Consider the following 25,379-nt stretch of genomic DNA (forward strand, 5'->3'; position numbering starts at 1 on the left):
ATTTACGTTTCTGGGGACCTCAGGCCCAAACTGAATATCAGATACCCCTTATTTGTACTTGACTCTCAGGGCAGAGAGGCAGAACAGTCTAAGGCTTACTCAGGGGTGCAGTGGGGTACAGATTCAGAACTCAGTGACTCAAAACACTTAATAAATCATACTTGTCAGGACCTTATCTTTTGAAAAGGGAAAGTACTTTATGGACACAAAAAACTAAATATGATGCATAGATTAACAAATATACCAAAACTGGCAGGTGGAAACACTGATGGGGACACACTCTAAAGGGCTTCACAACTTACAGGTGCCACACAATAAAGAAAAGTGATGATGGTTAAGTAACCTCCTGAAGGACCATGGAGGAACCTCAAACAGTCTGATCACCAGCAGCCATAACCCCTAAAACACAATACACCATTTTGTACCTAACAGAAAATATGGGGGAACATGAAGAAAAAAAATGAATCATTTGATTTCTAAGGGTGCCACTATATAAATCAATGGTAGATCATAATCCATGATGAGCATGGATATACTTTCATTTGCATTAATTTTAGCAGTGAAGTTGTGAACATGATGTGCAGAGTCTTCTTTGTACACTGAATACAGTTACCTAGCAGCATTAGGGGACTTAAGAACAAAGGTCAAAGCTTTGCAGAGTCCAGGGGTAACAGCAATCAGGAATCAGGCCGATCAAGCATACGGCTTATAGGAACTCGACATTGTGGAGAGCGGGGTATTGGAAACTGAAGACATTGGGAAAATTAGACTGTTACCAGTCACATCCTGGTACTGGTACACTTCTCGGACATTAAGGGGCAGATTTACAAGAAAGTGGCACACCGGTCCAGATGCACCACTTTTCTCATGTCCCCTTGCCCCCCCAACGACACCGTGGTCCAACTGGTCTGAATGTCTGTAGATACAAAATGCAAAAGAATAAAGCAACAGCCAGGGCACTCAAATGTAAAAAATAAGTCCGTCCAATTCCAGTTGCCGGAGAAGAATTTAATTCTTATGTAAACAGAAGATTGAATAATGTTCATAAAGTAAATGAGTCCATATAAGATAAACAGCAGAAAACAGCCAACACGTGTTTCGTCCTATTGGACTTTTTCAAGGCTTAAGTCCTCTGGTAGAGGATAAGGAAAGTTGTCCAGAAAAAATAATTCTGATCGAATAGCAAGAACGTGTTTGTACTAAGTCCAAATAACAAAGATCGCCGTGTGGGGATATATTAATGTCGTCAAACACGGCTAGTAGCCCGGAATTGATCGGACCGCGGTTCAAAAACTCCTGAATAGTAGCCCGTCCTGAATAAGGAAAACGGGAATTACTGACATCTGTACGAACGCATGGTAACGTTGTGAAGCCGCCACTGCACCCCAGGGGCTAATTTTAATAGAAAGTGGGGGGCTTCAGAAGCCACTCAGGTCCCAGGGACGACACCTCCCTAAGGCTACAAATGTAAAATGAAATGGGGGCCCCACATGGATCCTCAAGTCCCGGAGACCACCACTTCTCCAGGGCTACTAATAAAATGCTTAGGAGGGGCTGTGCAGATCCCCTGAGCCCCAGGGACTAACTCCTCCCCAGGGCTAAATTGAATAGCCAAGTTCTAAGATGGCTGCCAACACTTCCTGGTTCAAGTGTTGGCAGCCAATAGGAGCTCTGCATTTGGGTCAATGAGCTTGTTATTCTTCACAAATTCACCACGGAGGCACCACAGCCTTACATATACAAATTAGGATTTCCCTACATTTCTCAACAACTATTGAACGGTTTAAAATCAAATAACTAAAAGCACAATCTGCTGAACAAAATCCAGCTTTCTGCCTAATTTTGGTGTAATTCCGTCCAGCGGTTCAGACTGTAGTTGTGTTCAAATCTCGAATAGGAATTAGCATGGGAAACACACTTTTTTTAACCCCCCCTATTTTCTTGGCCCCTGCTTGACGAACAACCCCCACATTTTCTATGTGCAACCAGAATTACCAACATTTTTTTGGGGGAAATTTATGTGAAGATCCATCAAACAGTGACAAAGATATAGGCAAGTCAAAAAACGCTTGTCCTATGGAAACATGGTCCTAACTATAACTACCTGCTGGCAACCGCCAGTAGGATATATATATATATATATATATATATATATAGCACTCACTCACCTGTGAAGTTGATCACAAACTTGTAATCACCCTCCAGGTGGAGGGTGATTAAAAGTTTAAAATTGCTTTACTTAAGATTTTGGACTTTGGATGTTTTGGACCAGTGTGCTTATCTGGCCTTTGTACTCCACCCCTCTTGAAGCTGGATCGATTTACGACCGGGATTTTGGATATATATATATATATATAGTGTACAGTAGTTACAGTAACAGACAAAATACCACACAACAACTCCACACCATTTAAACAAAATAGAGACTATTTATCGCAGTTAAATATGACTAAAACAAAAAAAATTCAATAACTGCAGATCACGGTATAAACATTTAAAGAATGTAGATTATTGTTATCTTGGATGTGCCTGTGTGCTGTTATTAGAGTAGTTACGGCCCTGCTGGGGATTTTGATAACTCTCCCTGGTCTTCAAGCAGTGTTTTTAGAAAATCGCTGTGTTCAATTCAGTGGCTGCGAGAAGCTCAAAATGGCTGGCAGGGACCCTCGGGTCCATTTTCAAGCAAAAGGTACCTTCACCAAAAGCAATGAGGTTGGGGCAAGTCTCTAGCAGCGTTGCCCTCTAGTCCTGGGCTCCTACAGCGACAGTGTAGTTATTGTGTGTTGCGCTGCTCGGTTGAGAACGGTTGGGGTGGTGCTGACATCCCCACTGTTCCTGGCATTCTTGTGGTCCCAGCACAGGTAGGGGAGGGGGTTCTGCGCTTAGAAGAAATGCTCTGAACAAGATCCACACCCCACTTTGTGTAGTTGTTGCTTTGGTTCGTCAGCACTCCAATTTCACTTGAAGAAAGAGGGGGGCTATGGGAGGACCACACAGTTCTGAATACCACGGTCCTCTGCAGATCGGGAAGGGGCCAGCATAGGCCTTGGTAAAAGGAGTGCTGAGCTCCGCTGGTAGACTGGTTAATCCGATCTGCCCTCAGGGAAGAAGCAAAGATGCAGGGCATGGCTCCTGGACTTACGGATGGGAAAGTCCAGCAGTCGCACATATTTTTATGAAGTCTTCAATGTCCCTGATACTTTGTAAACAGGGGGCAAGCCAACAAGCCCAAGTTGAACAGTTGAATTTCAGTCTTAAATCTGCTCCGTTTCCTTTCTTTTTACTTTTACTTCTTTTTTATTTTTGTGGCACAGATGTGTTCTATCTGCCAAGGCCAAACACACTGGGCCAGATTTAAGAAAAGAGGTGCAGCGCCACTTTTCTTATGCCCCTTAGCACCTCCCTCATGCCACCATGTGCATGCCATATCTATGATATGGTGCACCATGGCAGTAGTTTGTGAACTAGCGTCAAACCATTTGACACTACTTCGGAGCTTTGCAGGATTAGCATGAAAAATGTTGAAGCCAATTCTGCAATTCCCATTGAGGCAAATTGAAAACAATGGTGTGCCTCTTTTTAACGCCTGCTGTGAGCAGGCGTTAAAAGTGAAGATAAAATGACACAAAGAAATCTCTTAGATTGCTTTGCACCATTTTTCGGTCCCCCTAACGGGGAAACGACCCCTTTACATACATTATGCATGCCGCATATGCATATTGTAGCGCAAAGTGTTACAAAGGGTATGGCACAATGCATGCATGGTGCCACTTTGTAAATTTGGTGCAGGGAAAAGGCCAATTTTGCACCGCCTTAGCGTAAAATAAAATTACGCTAATGCAGCGCTAAAGTGGCTCGAGGCCTTCCTAAATCAGGGCCACTGACTTTGACAATCATAGTTTATTATGATCTTGCATGCTCATATAGTTATGCACAATTGTAAAGTTGTATGTGGCATGACAAAAATTCAGAAGATATTATTCATTCATATGTTAGGTGGGGTGCAGAAACAGGCATATTGACAATATAGAGAATCAACGGTAAGTCGCTAATGTTAACAGCAGTCACGGCGCTCGAGGAAGTACGACCTGCTGGTTCTCCTGGTGCGCGTGGCTCATTTCCCCATCAGCTTTACTTCAAAATATTTCATCTGATGCTGCCAGAAACAGTAATGATGCCCTTTGATGAAGATGTAACTGACATAAGGGTCTTCGGTCTGACAAGGTTTAGTGAAGGTTTCTACACGTCGTTAGCAAGAAAAACAATGTAACACCTGCAAAACCAGTGTTAACGGTGGAATATTCAGAGCTACAAAGGCGAGGGCGTTTTTAAGACACACAACCTGTCCTAGAATGTCTACGCTTGCCACTTGCAGTACCCTTCTCGAGCTTATTACTTTGTGGTGTCATTAAAAACAAACCTTTCCGGCGAATTAAGGTTACATCGAAGACAATATATTAATATCATTTTGGAAACTTGACGTAAAATTTCTAAACGTCAGTGGAGAGAAAGAATTGAAATAATTGTGATTCGAACATACTTAGCACGTGTAGCTTTAAAGCAGACATTTTTGATGATGTGTTGTACTTTTGAACACACTAATGATACAAAACAAGCAAAAAAATCTTTGTAGCGAATTGTAATAGGTCATGGGCTGTAAAGTAAAAAAAAGGTGCCCTATGTACAGAACTACTAGCAAACCTACCGACATACAAAAATTATCTTCACTGTCGTTCCTATCTCTTTATTACATTTTCCACAATACAAAGTGAAGCCTTGTCAGCAACAAATAAATTATTTGAAATACCATTATTTATGCATGTTATTCTTTGCGTTATAGACATATGCATAAACAATGACTGCTTCATGCATCAGTGTACCCCTTACTTGGTAGATCATCTCCTAGTTTCACTGTCATATTTGACATTTACTTTGTTTTCTGCACTTCTGTAAAGCATGCTAAACAAACCACATTTTAGATCTCGCTGGACAGTGCAGATGTCAACAGACATCATGTGACTATCCTAAAATGGAGTTATAAGAAGTAATACCAGGAGAGGGGTTTTGGCTATGCCCACAAGTTAGTACCCAGAAGTACATGTTTAAATGGGGTAGAAATTGTGCTTTTCCACAAAAAAGTGCATGCCCTCCACGCAGATGTGATATTTTTGCTTATTTAGCCAGCTGCTTAAGAGTGAACTTCAGGGACACACACATGACATTGCAATTCTGTTGGAAAGTGGTTTATTAATAGGTGCAGGTAGGTACCTACAATTAATAATAACACTGCAATCACAAATAAGGTCCAGTCAAAGGGCCTGAGATAGAACTCGTGGAATGGTGAAAGATATCCCATCTGCTGAAATCTAAATCCCATGGGACATAACTGGATTTAGATTTTGGCAGATGGGCTATCTGGCACAGTTGTGATGAAGTAACCCACCTGCCGTGCTCTAAATCAGGCCTAAAGTCTCAATAAATTAATCTTTGCCCAACCCTTGGTAGCTTGGCTGATGAGCAGTCAGGCTTAATTTAGGAGACAGATGCGTAAATAAGTAAGGCACAATAAACAATGAAAATCCAACACCAATTTATAAATGTAGATAATATAGTTATTTTTAACATTACACAAAACAGCAAAAACCCAATGTAGGGAACCGGAGAAATGAATTAAATTTTTTTAAATGTAAACGTGCTTTCTAGTGCCAAAAAGTGAAAAGTGACAACTGCGGCTATGAGGCCGCGCTGGACAAGACTAAGTCAAATTGTTTGGCTGACTGTGAAGGAGTGAGGGTCGAATATAACAAGTGGTTGGGGCCGGTCATGTTTTTACCTTTGCACTTTTTGTCACATTTTTGGGGCATTTTCTATCAACATCAATCAAGTCTCCTCTGCAGGCTGTGTTGCAGTTCTATGATGGTGGCTCGCTTAAGCACGAGGCCTCGGTGAATCATGGAGGTCTTGATTCTCGACGGTGAAGAGCTCTGGAGTTTCAGTGGGTCAAACCTGAATTTCCAGCCGAGTTGCGGTTCCATATTGCTGGCTTACCTCTCAACGACGGGACGGTCTAATTATGGGTAACAGTGCCTCATGTTGTTTTCAGTGTCCCAAGCCTGCATAACAATATAGAGGTCCAGGTTGTCCTGATCCCACTTGGCACCTCACGAGCAGTCCCCTCAGTGACACAAGTTCAAATTTTCTTCTTTTCTTCCATCCCCTTTTACCATCTGGGGGGCAGTTGATGGAACAGTTGTTACTTGTTTCATTAAGTTGCCCCAGTTGGTACTGGGTGTTCAGCATCGTCTTTGTGGTTGGAACCAGGTGAGTGAGTGAAAGAAGGGCAAGCCTGGAACATTCCACCACTTAGACAAAATGGGCGACCAGTTACATGTTGACAATTTAGCTCAGATGTTATTTGATATTCAAGGTGAAGTTCAATACTTCAGACGGAATAATCTGTCTCTTAAAGATGAGTTTTTCTAAAATTGCCTCACTCATTTACACTGGTTAGCTGGTCTAGGGGCCGGGACGATTCTTAAAGGGACACAGCCTGCTGTACAACCCGCACACTTTGGCTAAACAAAATATTCCACTAGTACATCCTTCATTGGAAATGGTAACCATGTGCATGAGACTGTAACCACTCCCAACCCCATGCCCTTGACCCTGCCTGATGCATGTTTATAGGTGTAGAAGTGTACCTTTTAGCACTTTATAAACAAATCAGAGTATCAGGAGTGTGACGTTTTTGAGTAGGTGATAATCTGTCATAGATAATGTAATATGGACAATGTCTGTGCACATTATCATGTGTACCATCTGTTTTAATGGGAAATTGCATGGTTTTGCATAGGAATGTGCGTTTTAAAACCTTACCAATGCCACTTCAGTATGGCTGCCATTTGCTGTGTTCCCCCCTAGTTAATTTCATTTCACCTCACTTTACTTTCACTATAGTCCTTTCTTGTTTATCAATTTGCTATTTTTTTAAAAACCACAGTGCACTGTAAAACCATTCATGTGATCAAGCCTGTTTACATCAGTTCCAAGACATGATGCATCAAATGGCTCAAATGGGTAACGAATGATGCAGTTCTATTCCCTCAACAATGGTAATAAAATTTTACACTCAGTGGATCTGAATTTATGGTTTATGCCATAATGTCTTTTCATGTGGAGGTATATATCCAGAGTATGAATTGTTAAATCATTGCAGTGTGACAGAATGAAAATAACTAAGCTTAGTCTGTATGAGCCCAACTGTTTTCTTCTGTCACATAATTCCACAATGTATTCTGTGAGGCACTAAGCATTTTTAAACAGCTAGTAACATTGTAACGTAGGTGAAACAAATTTGTCCTATGCACTTACAAGAGTGAAAGTGTGTTTATTAGTGCTCTCCATGCATACATATATGGTTAATGCCATTGTGCTTTATCATTATATTGTGTTTGCTTTTTATAAATGGTCTTTACAGTTATTACGTTATGTATCAGAGAATTCATATTAGGATATTGACATCACTATAACTTGAAAGAGAGACTTCAGTTGAATAATCGTATTATTGTACATCTGTTCTTTCAGCATAATGCTGGTAAATGTCTGTAGGAGGCTGGCATTGCTTATAATGGGTACCTTGTGGTACTTATACCCTGTGCCAGGTACAGTTATCCCTTATTAGTAGAATAGAGATGTTTCTAGCAGCTTAGTCTGATAGAAGGTAGCTATGACAAAGCAGCTTAGGCTGAACTAGGAGACATGCAAAGCTCCTACTATAGCACTTATATCATATAGCACAATATCATAAGAAAACACAATACTCAGAGTTACTAAAAATAAAGGTACTTTATTTTTATGACATGGCAGAAGTCGAAGAGGGAAGTGCACAGGAACTCTGGTGAGCTCTTGCATTCGTTAACTGAAGAATACCCCAGAGGAGAGACCCTAAATAGCCAGAAAAGGAGGCTTGGCTACCAAGAAAGGAGGATTGGCTACCAAGAGAGGTAAGAGCCTATCGGAGGGGGTCTCTGATGTCACCTGCTGGCACTGGCCACTCAGAGCAGTCCAGTGTGCCCCCAACACATCTGTTTCCAAGATGGCAGAGGTCTGGGACACACTGGAGGAGCTCTGTGAACCTCCCCTGGGAGGTACTGGTCAGGGGAGCGGTCACTCCCCTTTCCTTTGTCCAGTTTCCTGCCAGAGCAGGGCTGGGGGATCACTGAACCGGTGTAGACTGGCTTATGCAGAGATGGACACCATTTGTGCCCATCAAAGCATTTCCAGAGGCTGGGGGAGGCTACTCCTCCCCAGCCCTTCACACCTATTTCCAAACACCCTCTCTCAGAGGAAATCCTTTGTTCTGCTTTCCTGGGCTGGGGCTGCCAAGTCCCCAGGAGGGCAGAATCCTGCCTGAGGGGTTGGCAGCAGCAGCAGCTGCAGTGGAAACCCCGGAAAGGCAGTTTGGCAGTACCCGGGTTCTGTGCTACAGACCCGGGGGATCATGGAATTGTCCCCCCAATACCTGAATGGTATTGGGGGGACAATTCCATGATCTTAAACATGTTACATGGCCATGTTCGGAGTTACCATTGTGGCGCTATACATAGGTAGTGACCTATGTATAGTGCACTCGTGTAATGGTGTCCCCGCACTCACAAAGTCCGGGGAAATTGCCCTGAACGATGTGGGAGCACCTTGGCTAGTGCCCACACACTAAGTAACTTGGCACCCAAACCTTCACTAAGTGAGGGTTAGATATATAGGTGAGTTATAAGTTACTTATGTGCAGTGAAAAATGGCTGTGAAATAACGTGGACGTTATTTCATCAGGCTGCAGTGGCAGGCCTGTGAAAGAATTGCCTGAGCTCCCTATGGGTGTCAAAAGAAATGCTGCAGCCCATAGGGATCTCCTGGAACCCCAATACCCTGGGTACCTAAGTACCATATACAAGGGAATTATATGGGTGTACCAGTGTGCCAATGAGAATTGGTAAATTTAGTCACTAGCCTGCAGTGACAAATTTAGAAAGCAGAGAGAGCATAAACACTGAGGATCTGGTTAGCAGAGCCTCAGTGATACAGTTAGGCACCACACAGGGAACACATAAAGGGCACATACTATGAGCACTGGGGTCCTGCCTAGCAGGATCCCAGTGACACAAGGGCTAAAACAAACATACATACAGTGAAAATGGGGGTAACATGCCAGGCAAGATGGTACTTTCCTACAATGTCCCAAGAATAAGCAACTGCATTATGTAAATATATCATAACTTTAAAAAGAAAACATGAATGCAGTACATCACCGAGCTTAAGTAGCTTAATAATGTAGAAACACATGTTACGTGGCCAGATAAATGCAACACTTATGTTAAATTTCTTAAAAATCAATTGGGAGTTTGTTTTTGTTCAGTTACAGTTCAATGAAGTTGCTCCCTCTGAAAATAATTATTATTTGCTAAAAGCAATTGATCGAATGAACTAATAGTCATGCTGGCTTCACAAATTATGTGTTTCTCTTGTACGGCACCATAGATTTAAACAGAAAAGTTAATTGTTCACAACTACATGTGTCATCTGCATCAATTAAGATCAATTTAAATAACATGATTTTGAACAACATAACTTTGAAGTTTCAGAGCATATTGTACACCATTCACTATCAGAATTATAGCATGTATATTTCATACTCCAGTCCAAATAAAATGGTGAAGGAGCTTGTGTTACTTACATACATTAAAATGTCATGTTTTCATTACAATATGATTTTCAATTCAATGCCTTGCAGAAATGGAATTGCAATATTTTAATAGAATTAAATAGAGGTGTCTTTAACCATACCTTGTGATTGTTTGACGTCGACACACACTGACCTCACTTCTTCAAAGAGTTACTTCAATGCTGACATCATTGTGATGCAATATGTGATGTCACCAATGATGAAATTTGAGGTAGCCATGTGGTTTTGTGCAATGGCCAACATCAAAATTCACTTAAAATGTGTTTCAGAATGTTTAAGTTGTTTCAACGTACATTAATGTCTTACAACAAAAGAAACGAACTTACCATTTTTTCCAGTGCATTTGCTGTTGATGATACACAACATCCGATATCAATGTCTTTATATTCCACAATGCCCAATAGTCTGTGTGGTCAATTGAGCATTGTCTTACACACTGTATGGTCAGCACCCGCCCCAGATATGCACGGATTTTGTCTTATGCACAGGAAGGATTATATACTGGCTTGGTAAGACACCAGCTATGCTATGCAAGCCACTGTGGGTTCAGCCCTTGTAGCATACAACCAACTTTTTCTAAACGGAACTGTGACAAACCCCTTCTGAAAACACTGTTCAGCTTCGCACAGTGTATGTTAGTCGAATGGCCTGCAGTTAGGGTATGTGCAAATTCACTATGTGTTCTTTCCACAAATAGTAGCCAAACATTTTGCATTCTTACCATACAGCTGCTGGACCTGTTTAGGGTCCGTGTTTTTATTTGTTTTTGGCATGTGCAACTGTGTTTGCGTATAAAGACTGGCCTAGCTCCATGTCCTGAAGCAGTAGGAACAGTTCAGCCACTTTATTTTTATTTCTATGTGCTGAGTGTGACATGCATGTCCAGGCATGTGTTCCATGCTCACTATTGCATAGGACTCAAGCCTGGCCCTACTGATGATATCCCGATAGGCTGAAACTAGAGATTAAATCAAGCAAGTGCAAATCTGCTATTAGTGCAGTGACTTTACACCTTCAAAGTATGCTGCAAAACCTACAAAGCTTGACCATATCTGATGAGTGAATCCAAGAGGCCCAGTGGCCTGTGAGACACTTGCACCAACAACCTTATCCATCATAAAGCAATGAAATGTAGAAAAGGAAAGGCAGCACATCAAGCTTGCATTTGTCATATGCCTAGGATTTGGAGCTCCTTCCACACCCACATCTTGAAATCTTCCTCATTCCTTTTCTTCAAGAAGGCTCTGAAGAACATCCTCTTGAAGCAACACTTCATCTGCATGCACCACTTTAGAAGATAGACACAGCTGGCATTTCTTTGCTATTTAGCTCAGTGAGTTCCTGTGCTTTGTAGCTAGTTCTGCTTCAAATATATAAATATATAAATATATAGTCAATTAAGAAAACAAAGGTTAAAGCCTAGTTATAGTTAGGAAAACATATGCTTCCTATACAAACCAAGTTTAAACTACATATCTAGCAAATCCCAAGCAATGAGGAGCCCACATAGCCCAATTCAGCAATACAGAAATGAACATACAATACTGTAGCAAATTCAAATCACTGCAAATAGGATTGTTGTACAACTGTCATTAAATCAGTAACATAAAAAGGTAACTAGGTATCAACCAAATAAATCCAGGTACTCTATGTCTAACACGGATCAAGTAAAAGTTATTAAGTTATCACTGTAAGCTCATTTGGCTTTCTAAGCCATTCTGTTAAAATAATGCCAACTGCATTCCTATAAAACCAGTGAAAATCCTGCTGGGGCCCTGTTAGGGGGCCCCTGCACTGCCCGTTCCTGCCATCCTGTTTCTGGCAGTGAAAACCGCCAGAAACAGGCTGGCGGGAAGGGGGTCGGAATCCCCATAGCGCCACCATGGAGGATTCTCCCAGCCGGGGGTAATCCGGTGGGAAACCGCCGGACCCGGCTGGGCGACCGCGGCAAGCACCGCCAGCCTGTTGGCGGTGCTTCCGTGGTTATCCACCCTGGCGGTCGATGACCGCCAGGGTTGGAATGACCCCCTTTATCTTCAATGATACTAACCCTAATCACAAATGTAGAACTAGTCCTTTCGCTTACCTTGAGCTTAATTGTAATTTTAACACTAAATACAGCATTAGCATGCCCTACTCTATCCATTACCATAACTTCAAAACGTACCCTAAACTTAACCCTCTACATGTATGAACCCTAAACTTGATAATCCTATTGCTACACCTTATAAGCCTAATACTACACCTTAACATAAAACTAACCTGACTCTATTTTAGTTTAACCCTTAACCCAACCATAAGTCTAACCATAAACCCTATACCTTTAACTTCAATCACGAATTTACATAACACAACCCTAATATTAGCTCTTGAAGTTATGTACTCAATAGTGATAATCCCAGTATTGCTAGTCATTAATGTATTACCTTCTATGCAATGGTATATCAATGCAGTTAATCTGAAGTATTGACAATCAACCATGTGCAGGAGTGTACCCAGAGCTAGGGAAGTAGACGTCTTGGTTTCCATTTTTTTATGTTAATACTACTATATTCCATGATATCAAGATAACCTCAGACGATATCAACGATAACCTCGATCTCTTATGTGTTCATATTTTAAGACTGTGGAATGAATTGAATTTAGCCCCGATTGATTCAGGAAGGACTTGCAAATTCACACATTGTATTAAATTTGTTTGGTTCAAGAAAGTGTGAGGAAGAACATTGAAACAGATACAAAACCTCTGTCTCCCAGTGCAGAGACTCCGTTACATGTAGAGTTTTCCAAACATTCATAGTAAAGGAAACACAACAGAACTCCATGAATCCTAAATGAGTAGATTAGTAGCATTCGTCTTTTTCAAATATATTTAAAACATTGGCAGGTTTCTGTATTTTTAAACACTTTTTCATGTTTGCAGTTTCTTTTTACTCAAACATGGTGTGAACATCTAAATTATTTATTTCTTATCTAGAGACTCATGTGCGGTCCAAAGAGGCAAGCCAAGCAATCCTAATCTAGACCGCGTGGCCAGGTCCTAAAACATTTTTAACTGGTGCTATTTTGTCTTCTTGGTAGCTGTGAAGGCAGTGCTTAAGGCACCATTTTATTGAAACAGATTTCTGGAGGTGATGATACGTGACAAACATGTGCATATCTGTTGTGTGTTATTTTGTTGTGCTGGTTATGCACAGTTTTTAGTGCTACTAGGTTTGGTGCTGCATTACTGCAATGTGACGTTGTAGGAAGCTGGCTCTATATGTGATATATCAATAACTAGATATACCGTATAAAGAGTTCAGGATTTCCCTAATAAGTGGACAGTAGCTTCATATGTAATTCCAAAGTGCTCTATTAGGGGGTAGTGTCGTTGAGCATCCTATGGGTTAAGACAGAGGAGTGTAAAACATCTATGGATACACACAATAGTCAATAAATAAATGAGACGCACATCTCAAGAACAAGATCCACACCAATTTATAAAAATAGCATGAATATATGTCTTGAGGCATCAGGGAAAAATCATTCAGCTAAGTATGTTTTTAAATTCTTTTCACTTTACAAAGTGGGCACTTCTTGCAATTTCTGAGTTCTGCAATGTTATCCTATAGAAGGAAGAAAAAGTTCTGCAAACAGGTATAGTAGAGTTACTTGCCAGACCAAAATCCTGGAGTTAATGTCAGTGGTGTGCAAGGTCCAAGGAAGTACCAGCAGCACACCACCAGATGCAGGGTGCAAAACTGTGTCGGGAGCCCAATGTGTTTCAATGAAGCTCGGTCTCTATGGAAAAAAGTTGCAGGCTCAGGCTAGGAAGCCAGTCGGGCAGAACCAACAGCGGTGCTTAGGCCTCAAAATGCTTGGTACAGGAGGACACCTATGGTTCTCTTCTCCACGTCCCAGGAGCGACGGGTGCAGAGGTGTCTTTAGGCATCTGTTTTTTCTTACAGGAGCAGTTGCAGTAAAGGGGGCCTGCATGCGGAGGCTGCAGGCGTCATTGGGGAGTCCAGGAGGGGTAAACCCATGATAGACTTAAACTCTGGAGGGCTGAGGGACCTTGTTGACAACAGTGGCCCACTTCAACTCGAGCTGGAGGAGACGGGTGCAGTAGTTGCTTTGGGTGTGGGTTTTGGCGGTCTGGAGGCTTCAGAATCCTTTCTTTGGAGCTTGTAGGAGAACAGGTTCGCTGTTCATAGGAGGTCTATATAACAGGCAGACAGTCCTCCTGGGAGTGAAGAGCTGCAGGATGAGTCAACCTTGATGCAGTTTTTGATGAGGATTGCAGACAGGCTGGCCGGGTTGGTTCAAGGTCAGCTGCTTCTCTCCTCTCTGCTTTTGTGGCTCTTCAGCATCCTTGGTCTTCTTAGATCACCAGGATCTGTTTCTCTGGTTCCAGGGTCTCCCCTAAATACTGAATTTAAGGGTGTTAGGAGAATGTAGGCTACTACCCAATAGTCAATGGACTACTGACCCTTGGGGTCACTGTGGCCCTATAGTAGCACTTCCTGTGGAAAGTGGGCATACCCCTGTCCCAGAATTTCTAAGCATGCCATCACAAAGATGGCTACCTCTGAAAAATTGTGTTCAACTTGGATTAGCCCAACTTAGTGGTGGTACTAGCCTGATGGTGGTACGCCTACCTAGCTAGCTAATTTTCCCACCTGTCGAGGTGCCAAAGAGCCTCTGGACAAATAGTCAGCTTCCTCTCCTGTGAGGGGGAGCCAGATTCCCATTTCAAAGGCGGCAGCCCTTTGAGGCTTGCCGCCTTAGGAAGGCTAATGGGCAGGTCATCCTGTGGAAGGGGGTGTTACACGATCTTCCCAGACAGGCTTTTGTTCTGGGCCTCCTGAGAGGAGACAGCTCTCACTCTAGGGGGTCAGAAATGTGTCTCGGGTGGCAGGCTGACAGAAACTAGTCAGCAAGCATACCAGAAGCTGGTGGGTTTTCAGGGGGTACCTCTAAACAGCCATTTACCATTTTCTAAGGTGGAAAATAGCACTTCTCCAGCTCTTCAGCTACTTATGACACAGCCAGCCGGAAACTGTGGCACAGACTGTATGGTAACTTAGTACCCCAGTGCTCACTTTATGTAATACGTAGACCATCTTGCATATTCACAACAGCAAGACTATGTTGATTAAACAAGATCATGACTGCACCAAAATTCTTTCTCATCTTAAGTATTCAACATTTCAATTTGACTATTCTTATTTAGCCAATACTAAACTGCTTTTACAACATGAAGGTTGCATCCTGTTCTTGTGCATTTGTCTGTTATGGTCATTGCCCTGGCTCTAGTAATGTGCAAAACACAAAAGTATAAATACAAATATTCAATAATGATGTTTCGCTATATTTAATGCCAAAGCTCATTAAACATTTTTGTAACTTTCGAAAAAAAAATCAAAATATGTGAATTTTGTGAGAAAATATTACAATACTGTGATAAAGTATTATTCATTAACTGACTGTTATTAAACAGTATCTATTTAAGCATAACAATAATTATTTTGCACCTTTTAAGTTGGGGTAGACAGCATAGCCGTCAAATAGATGTTTTACTTTCAGTATTCTTGGAGTGTGCTTTGCTTATATCCTCTTCAACCACTGGCTTCATTTCCACCACCATTTTCCTCATTTTTCTGTCATTGACTTGAAAGTTTGTAAACAACATAGTGCTCAGACAAGTGGACATTTGTTCTCCGAGGGGCTACTTTACAGTTATAGGCTTCTTAGGATCTGAATCGGCTACTGTCTCCTACCTCCCTCTTTCTCTCACTCTTTGTTTTATGCCACCCACCACGCACACTTGTTCCCCATCAAGACTTTTCCACTTTACCTAATTGCTCCCCTGCTTGCCATCTCCTCTCATTACATCTTCCTGCCCCTTTTCCTTTCCCTGAATACGCCATACTTCCCTAGGCCACCATCCTCTCATTACTTCCTCCACAACCCCTTCTTCTCTCACCCGTATTCTCCTCGTTTCGCTAGGCCAAGCGACCTTCCCAGTGCTGCCAAGTTCGAGTGTTTTTTTGTCAGAAAGTGTTTTGTTTATATTGTGCCTTGTCTAGTTTTGCTATGATGTTGTTTAACTTTTTTTATTTTTATTATTACAAGGCCGCATTCGGTTGTGTTCTGCAACTTCTTTTAATATGTCAACAACGTTGATATCTTTCCAGCCAAAAAGGGCAAATCAACTGACATAGAAATTACCAGGGTGGGTGGGGTAAAATTCTACTGCTTAAAATCTTCAACTAGTTAGGACACCGGCAGGTTTAAAAAAAATGAGCAGTGAATATATCTTGGATTATTATTTTCAGTATTTACTTTTCGTGATAGGGGCCTTCATGCCATGATGAGCAACCCTAACCGTCAAGATTCTTATAATAGAAAGGGAAAACTACAGTGTAGAGAAAGGTCCTTCACAAGAAGGAAGATTAAATGCGCTAATCTGGGTAATTTACTGTAGAAGATAAGCAGGAAGCAGGACAAGTATAAGGGCGGCAGGGAGAGGTTAAAAAGCGATTGAAACCCTCAAAAGGAGTTCTGTCATGGCACGCTAACATTCACAGCATGTTTTAACTTATTTGTTCAATGACTTGGAGGGGAAATGAGTAATTATACTGTAGTTTCTATGAAAATATGTTCTACTTGGTTTGGAAACCCTACCTGCCCATGTTACCGCATGCTACACAAGTAGAATTGCTGTGCATATTAAACTTCCACAAGGATTGTTGCTCTGCATGAACACAAATTTATTTTGTGACCTTTTTGTTTTATCTTAAGGCATTGTAGTTGAACAGGTTTCTTTTTAAAAAATGAAAGCAATTATAATGTATTTATGACAAAACTAGAAATAGCTCACTTTCGTTTACTCAACATGTCTGAGCTTCTTAAAAACATAAAACACTCACATTATGCTAGCGCAGGTTAGTAGTGTGGTAATTGATTTGCAAGGTTTATTTCACCAAATTCACTACCACAGTGTATGACTTTCAGAGGTGCTGTACAATATTTTATGGCCATTCTAATAATCATAGAGGCTTCGCATCAAACGCAAGAGAACAACATTCGGGAATGGTAATCCCTCAAGACATTCCATACTTCATCAAATGAATTTGGGTGAGCTTTTTTGCCTTTTAAATGTCAAGTTTACACTAATTACCTTCCAAGGCGTATTTCATATCCAGGGCAAACAGATTCCACATGACTTCAGCGCTTACTTTTCCCATGTTCAGTTCTTGAGGGAACCTAAAATCAACCATATTACAGTCATTTATGTGTTAGATTCGCACTAAGGTAAAGCAATTCCATGTGGGCAAGCAAGTATCAAATGTTGTTGTTTATAATACCATTCTCCAATCAAAACCAAAATCCCACAGAGTAATATTTTACATAGGGGCGGCTCCTTCGCAATGGAGAGGAAGTGTCAACCCCCTTGCTAAGACAGGAGTTGAAAGATAAAACAATATTTAATTGTTGTTATATCTTGCAGCTGCTGGCTAAGCCAGCAGCATGGGAAGGGAGGGGCTGAGATGTGACACAGGAGGTGGGAGGAGGAAAGAGTGCACCTAAGTGCGCATGTGTGTTTGGCACCACACATGCACACTTACATTTCTCAAGCTCAGCTGTGTAGAACAGACGGGCTGGAGAAACTACACAGACCCCAGGGTTGTGTCTGAGCGACAGTCCAAGCTGCTCAGATCAATCCTGATGCTGATTTCATGCCAGGTTCATCATTAAAGCAGTGCCAGGATTGCTGGGGAGGCGGTGCGTGTCTCCCAGTGAATGCTGCGACACTCCATAGTGGGAAGGAAAAGGAGCAACGTGTCAGGAGGCCGCAGTTAAGGCAAAAGGTACGTTGTAATTTTTTTAATTTTATTATTTCCCTGTCTCTCTCCCCCTGCCAGCCCCTACCCTTGAGATTTGCAGATGCACCAGCTGATTTTACAATGAGAAGCTGATTGTGAGTTGTGCCATCAAGAGAGCAAAGGAACACTGCGGCGGGAATTACTGTTTCCATTCAGTAATGTCACCCCTACATCATGCAATTAGAGGTTTTTTAACCAGTAATGAGTAATACCGTTATATTTAACCTAGGGATGACAGTCTATATTCATGGAAGTTTGTTTTGCTGTGGGGGTGGGATTTTTGTCTTTCTTCAGAGGGCAGTATTCTGCTGGAAGTGCCTGGTCAAATTTAGTTCAGAATATTTCAGGCTTCCAAAACTTTCAATTAAGGATACAATTTAGATTTTTTTCTTATGAATTATTTGCAAGTGTTCCCGGCACTTGCACTCATGAACCAAGGGGCTCCCCACACATTTTCTTTCTGTGCTTTGGGTTGCAGGTGAAACAAGTAATGACAAACTGGAAAATTGTGAAGGTGTGTGGTGTTGGAGATGCTTCTGCATATAATCTGAGCCCATTTACTAATACATTTTGTAGTTGTAGGAAATTGGGTTACTGGTTGACGGAGGTGATATCCTACTCCAGCAGCAACCATAATTTTTGTTAAGGTGAAAGACAAGCAAACCCCAAATTAACCTGTGCTAAAACATCCGGTAGCGTGGAACAAAGGGTGTCAGGCTTAACTTAAAGGAAATGTGTAAAAAAGTTATGCAGAGCACAAATAGTAATAAAGTAAAAACACATCACAAGAAAAATCTCCCACCAATTTAGAAAATAGAACAAAATTCGATTTATTTTTACACCAACATGACAAAAATACAAGTCCTAGAACCAGACGTATGAAATTTAAAAGAGTTTGTGAAAATTAAGAGCTAAGAAGCAATTTATGCCAACAACGGTAATCTGCTCACAAGTTCATGCCCACCACTTCCAAGTCACAAGTTCAGGCCAACCATTTCCAAGTCACAAGTTCAGGCTAACTGCGATGGAGTTGTGGCCGGATATAGGATGGAGTTCAGTCCTCTGCCAAAAGTACCTTATGGCCTAGACGACTAGATTCTAAGTGCTTATTTTGAGATGAGAGGGCCAGCATCATCGATAAGGAGCTGTAATGTGAAGTCTGGCATCAAGATGAGTTGAGCAGCAGATGACTTGATGACCACCGAACAAAACCTGCCATGTGAAGTCCTTTGTCATCGTCAAGGAAGCCAGTGGGACTTGCTAAGACTTTTGCTGCATTGCGTCAGCTAAGGAAACAAGATGCCTCACGCTGGGCCCGTAACAACGTCGGGCAGCGTTGAGCAAGCTGCCTAGTGCCTGCGAGGACTTGCGCTGGAAGGCATAGAGGATGAGCTTCATCGCAGTAGGCCAGAGTTGCTGGCAGGCTGCTTTGCGCAGTGGCACAATATGTGAAGATGCTTCAAAGTCAAAGAAGTCTGTTATGTGCCTCTAGCTTGAAAAGCAAGCCAGTCAGCTGACAGGCAAGCTGGATTCAGCAGCTCAGTTCACAGCAGCATAAAGCAATAAAGCAGTCTTTGGTCAGCAGGAAGGTCATAGGGCAGTCTTTCTTCCTGGAAGAGTTCATACGCCCAGAAGTGATCTGAAGAGTTGGGTCAGAGGGTCAACTACTTATACCTGGTGCCCACTTTGGCAACTTTCTAAAAGTGGCCTTTTCAAAATTGTGACTTAAAATCCAACTTTACCATTAAAGAGGTTATATATTTCTATTCTTTAGAGACCAAACTCGACATGCTCACAACTTAAAGTTTTCACTTATTAAATGTAATAAAGTAACCCAATGTTGTCCTATGAGAGATGCAGGCATTGCAGTAGTGAAAAACATATTGAAGAATGTTTCATGCTTTTTAAATACTCTGTACCCTTCCCTATGGGCTGTTATACCCTAGGGTTACATATATATACATGTGTTGAAAAGAAAGGTTTAGGCCTGGCAAAACATTTAATTTTGCATGGTCGAAATGGCAGTTTAAAACTGTACACATAAGCTGCAATGGCAGATCTCATACATATTTAAGAAGGCTGCTAAAGTGAATGGCACACTCAGTGCTGCAGGCCTACCAGTAGCATTTAATCTACAGGCCATGGGTACATGTTGCACCACTTTACTTGGGACTTACAAAGAAATTAAGGGTGTCAACTGGGTGAAAAACAATGTTACCATATTTTAAGGAGAGAGAACAAGCACGTTAGCACTGATAAGCAGTGGAGGGGTCATCAGCATTGGTGTTGACAGTTTCAGAGCTATGCTCCACCATAACGTCCATTCCCTGTAGGGAGGTGGGCCTCCTCAATAGTATGGGATTCTCAAGCTTTATCTTCATTAGCCATCTGAGGGGTCTATGGTCTGCCTGGACCCAGAAGTGAGCTAAAAAAAGATATGGTCTCAGCCTTTTCAGTGGCGAGACCATTGCAAATGCTCTCTTCCTATTGCCCTCCACATTTGTTTCCTGGGAAGTACCCTCCTGCTGATGATGGCTACTGGTTGTTCCAGGCCCTTTTTGTTTAGCTGTGAGAGCACAGCCCCATAACATGCTGAGAGACATCTGTCTGCACAATGTTTGCACAATGAACTCTTGTGAGAGGCTGAGGGCTATGAGCTTGAGTCAGGGTGTCAAACATGGTCACAAACGTCAATGTCCAGATCACCTGTCTGGGCTGCTTAGAAATCTGCTCTGTCAGGAGAACAACAATGGTGTCATACCCCTCGAAAAATCCCCTGTAGGACATGGTGAGACCCAAGAAGGCCATTACTTCTGTCTAGGTCTTGACGAATGGTTTGCATTCTAGCCTGGGATGGATGTACCTTACCGCCTACAAACTAGTAACCCAAGTAGGCCACAGAACCCTGCCCTATCTGGCACTTACATGTCTTGATAGTTAGGCCTGCCCTTTGTAGAGGCTGAAGAACTTCCCTGAGTTTGCACAGGTGGCCCTTACAGCTAGAACTCAGGATTACAATGATGTCCAGGTATGCGGCACTGAAGTTCTACAACCTGCCAGGACCTGATTGACCAATGTCTGGAAGGTGGCAGGGGCATTCTTCAACCCAAAAGGTATAATTTGAAACTTGAAGTAGTCCTCTGGCGTAGAGAACACAGACCTCTCCTTGGCCCCCTCAGTCAATGGGATTTGCAAGTACCCAGATCAAACATGTTGAGGAACTTGGCAGCCCCCAACCAATCACTGAGCTCATTAATTCAGGGGATGGGTAAGCATCAGTCTTAGTGACTGAACTGAGCCCCCACTATTCACACAGTGCCGGAGTTTGCGTATGGTATCTGGAGGGGCAGCTTTGGAGACCAGCACCACTGTGCAGGATAAGAGCTGCTTGAGATTTCAATTACTCCTAATTTCAGCATCTTGGAGACGTCCTCTTTTATTCTGGCTCTCGTCTTGTCACATAGCCTGCAGATCTTATTCTTCACAGGTGTACTGTTCCCAGTGTCATTATCATGGGTACGCCATGTAGTGAGCTCTGGGGTTAGTGAAAAGATGGAGGCAAACTGCCCAACAATTGGCAACAGTCCCTCTGTCGGCCTAGGATCAGGGTAGGGTAGAGGCTTACATCCTCCACTGACCCACCCTGCTCCTCGGAAGAAAGGAGGTCAGGGAGGGGACCAGTCTCCTTCTCCTCTCCATCATACATTGCCAGGAGCATAGTAACCTTCGACCTCTCAATGTGAGGTTTGATCCAATTGACACAGAAGTCCCTAAGGAGGTTCTTGGGAGCCTTATGGTAAACAAAGCAGGTAACTTCTCTTTTGCGCTCCTTCACCTCATTGTTCCCAGACCTCCAGACTTGTAGGGTGCAGGACTCCACAGGCTTCATAACCCACATCTTTTGACCAGGCTGAAACTTGACGAGGGTGGCTTTCTGGTCATACAAGAGCGTCATAACCTCCTGCCTAGCTTCAAGATTCTCTTTTGCCTTCTTCCAGAAATGCTTCATCTGGGAGCAAAAGACCAGTATGTACCATACCACATCTTATGGTTTTTTTTTTTTCTGGGAACTTGCACCAAACCCTCCGGTACCAGGTTAAGAATCCCTCTGACAGTGTGACCATTAGCTAGTGTCTCTGTCAGACATTACCTATTTGGGGAACCCCACACAGGTAATAATCCCTATCAAGGCCCTGGCTACCGCAGATGCAGTCAATGACCTCAGAGTGATAGCCTCTGGGTACCGTGTGGCATGGTCCACCAAGACCAGGATAAACCTGTTGTCTAGGACTATGCTGGGGTCCAGAGGTCCAACAATGTCAATGCCCACCCTTTCAAAGGGGTTGCCAACAACTGGGGGGTGCGTGCAGGGAAGCCTTGTGCTTCCCTCTTGGCTTCCCACTGGCCTGGCAGCTGGGACATGACCTGCAAAATGCATCTTAGCTCACCTTCATCTGGGGCAAATAAAAGTGAGTGACAAGCCTGCAAAAGGTTTTGTCTTGCCCGGGGTGGCATGCCAGGAAAACTTCAAGACTCAGTTCTGGTAGGATGGTCTTTTAGCACTGTAAATCACCAACACATGGGTTGCACAGGTTCAGGAAAAGCTTGCTACACAGGTAGCATACTCACAGTAAATCAGGTGTTGACAGCTGCCTGGGCCTCAGCCTGTCACAGTAGGCCCTCCAGAGGAGGGCACTCTTTCTGCACTCTGCAAAACACCTCCTTGTTGGGTCCTCTTTCCTTCTGCCAACTGGCCACTGCAGATAGGTTTCCCAGAGTGGCAATGTCCTCCCCTTTAGGTTCTAGGGTGTCACCCTCAGGATCAGCCTCCTCCTCAGGAGTGGGTTTCCTGGCCCCCTTGGCATTCCTCTTTTTGGCAGGTACCTGGGCCATTTTTTCACGGTCTCTTGACTACTGTCTTAGGCAACCAAGGTCTGTATAGTCAAGCATACCCACTCAGGCAACACCAACATCTCCAGGTAGGACTGGAGCTCCACCTCTTTCCAGATGGTGGGCTCCAGGTCATTACTGAGCAGACTATCCATGGATGGACTCAAGGCCACCCTCAAAGAACCTGAGATCCAACCAATTCAAAGGGTAAAAGAGCCATTGGATAGTGACACTCAAGGTTGTCAGCTACTATACCTACTTTGATGACACTCAATGACACCTAACAGTAATCATACTGCCTCTTGTGTTTGTCAGAGTCTCCATCCACTGCTCATTTATGGTGATCCACTGCCTGTACTTTCTAGTATTGCTAGGCATGTAGGCCTTTGGCACCAGCTCTCCATCACCCAGGGACACTAGGGCAATCTGTGCACTTCCTCCCTATGGTAACTGGGGCAAACTCCTCCCCAAGTGCTATGCTAGCCAGCCCCAATGCCTGCCCACTAGCGGGGGACAGTATCCTCCTAAGACACATGACACCACCCTTGAAGTGCCCCCATTTTTGGCACTCTTCTTTTGCTCAGGTGGGGAACTGGAACTGTTTTGGGAACTTTTAGAGAACGCCATGTTTTTATTTGCATTTTCCTCTCCTTCCTCTGGTGATGAAGATGCCTTCTTAGAGACCATGGTGATGAGCCAGCAGCCCATCACCTCAGCAAGCTCTCTTGATAGGATTATTATCATCCAGGTGTTGGTGTTGGTGCAGCTGCGTAAACCAGTGACTGAACATGTGCTCTCTTGAAATCAAATTGTACAGCAATCCTTCATTTTTCTGCCTTTCACCCAACCATCCAGAGCCCCGTAAATGGAATCTACACAATCCACTCAGAACTGATGGGGCACCTTCTGGTTGTACTTTTCTGGGGTAAAGCTATACTTACAGATAAGTGTGTTTTTCATTGAGGGGTACTTCATCCTGTCCCCCTTTTCTCAAGGCCAGTATGACATCTCTCCTTTCACTAGTTATATGCTGCCACAGACTGGACCGCTTATCCTCTTCAGGGACCCCATGCATCTCCAGAGTAGCCCAATAGGCTTCAAACTACTTATCAATGTCATCCTCTACAGCAAGGTTATGTACCAGATCCTTGGGAATGTGGACCCTCTTGTCTCTAGATGGCACTGCTGGTATGATGACACCATTACTGCTGGAATTTGCCTGCCTGGCTCTGATGTCCAGCTCTCTGAAGCTCCCTTTATAAGCCAAACACTCCAAAGCAAGTTTTTCCTGCATGGCCAGTTTCTTTTCAGCTATGGCTCTTTCAGTAACAGACTTTTTCTTCTCTGCCTCAGGTATTTTCTCTGTCTCAATTTTAAGCTTGGCCAGTTGAAACTTGTGTTTTTCTCTCAGCCTTCCTGTCCTCCACCTCATTTGGGGACAGGCTATTGGAGAATATACTGCTGCCTGGCACCACTCCTGAGGACATGTTACCCTCCCTCCCCTCCTGGGTGCTGTAACTCAAGGCCTGTGCCCAGGTCCTCTTCTTCTTCCTCCACATCATCCTAATCACTCTTGGTCTCAGTTGCTGATAGTGATAGATTAACATCTGCCCAGGCAATCAGAGCCTTCATGAGCTCCAGCTTTCAGGTGTTCATCATGTCTGGAAGTTGCTTCTTCTTACACAACACTTTGAACTCAACCGTAGTGTAGTTATGCTGGTTTGCAAGCTCAAACTTCATCCCTGCAGATGTGGCCACAGGCACAGACAGTCAGGTGGAATGAGGGAGGATTTTGAAAAAGCACAAGCGTGAATTGAGGCAAATTTAAAAAAAGAAATTGAAAATGGTATCAAATTATTTATCTGGGATTTTAGTGTTAAACTAAATAACTGTATAGCACTACACAAACCCAAGTACTTAACCCATTGCTGAACACCAACGTAGGAAATTGGGTTACCGGTTGGAGGATGAACCCTGCTCAAGCAGCAACTACAATTGTTGTCAGGGTGAATTACAAGCTAACCCCAAATTAAATGGTGCTCAACCCTTTGGTAGCATTGCACAAAAGCAGTTAGGTTTCACTTAGAGGCAAAGTATTTATGCAATATGCAAACAGTAATACATTGAAAATTTAACACATGAGAAATCCCACACCAATTTAGGAAAATGGAGTGAAATTTAATAAACTATTTGATACCAAAATGACAAAAATCCAGTTAGTAGAACCAGAGTTGTACAATTTTACAAACATGAGATAGCCAAGCAGAAAGACCAAAGACAACGAAACAGCAAGAGGCAACAAAGCAGAATGAAAGGTCCCATAAGAGAGCAAGTGGTTGACTGACTTCTGTGTGAAGCATGAGAGCAAGAGAACAGACACCTATTGAGGTACACATAATGTCTCTTAGTAGGGTGATGTCCCACTGACAGATAAGTACCATGTATAAAGAGAGAGAGACTATGGGAGAGAAGAAGAGAGAAAGCAAGAAAAAGAAACAAATTATAAGTGAGGAAATCATGAGAGTAAGTTAGAGTGACAGAAAATTCAAATTAGAGGACAGAGCTATATATAAGTGAATATGCACAGTGAGAGAGGCAGAGAGCACAAGAAAAAGACAACAATATTAATATTGTGTACAAACAAGCCCAGAATCAAACTGTAGAGTGCAAGGATGACACAGAGTGAGAGGGATACAAGCAGACTTTGACTACAAGAAAAATAGTGACACAGTGAGCAAAAGCCACCAAAGCATCCAGCCTCAGAGAGATAGCTGCAACAATTGGAGAAGAAGCCTGAAAAAAGGTTGAGAGGAGCAGACAGAGAGAGAGAGAAATAGTTAGACCTGTCGATGAAAAAAGTCAACGAGAGAGTGAGAGAG

The 25,379-nt window shown here is 42.8% G+C and overlaps 1 protein-coding gene across 1 annotated transcript in view; it reads right to left on the reverse strand.

Annotated features, from left to right (window-relative positions):
- UNC13C (unc-13 homolog C) overlaps window positions 1-25,379 on the reverse strand; it is a 1,168,779-nt gene that overhangs the window by 417,169 nt on the left and 726,231 nt on the right. Inside the window, exon 19 of the mRNA XM_069222447.1 lies at window positions 16,905-16,990. Coding sequence (XP_069078548.1) covers window positions 16,905-16,990 — 86 coding nt within the window. The remainder of the gene's footprint in view (window positions 1-16,904; window positions 16,991-25,379) is intronic.

The sequence above is a fragment of the Pleurodeles waltl genome, chromosome 3_1 (assembly GCF_031143425.1).
Source record: "Pleurodeles waltl isolate 20211129_DDA chromosome 3_1, aPleWal1.hap1.20221129, whole genome shotgun sequence".
Classification (NCBI taxonomy): Eukaryota; Metazoa; Chordata; class Amphibia; order Caudata; family Salamandridae; genus Pleurodeles; species Pleurodeles waltl.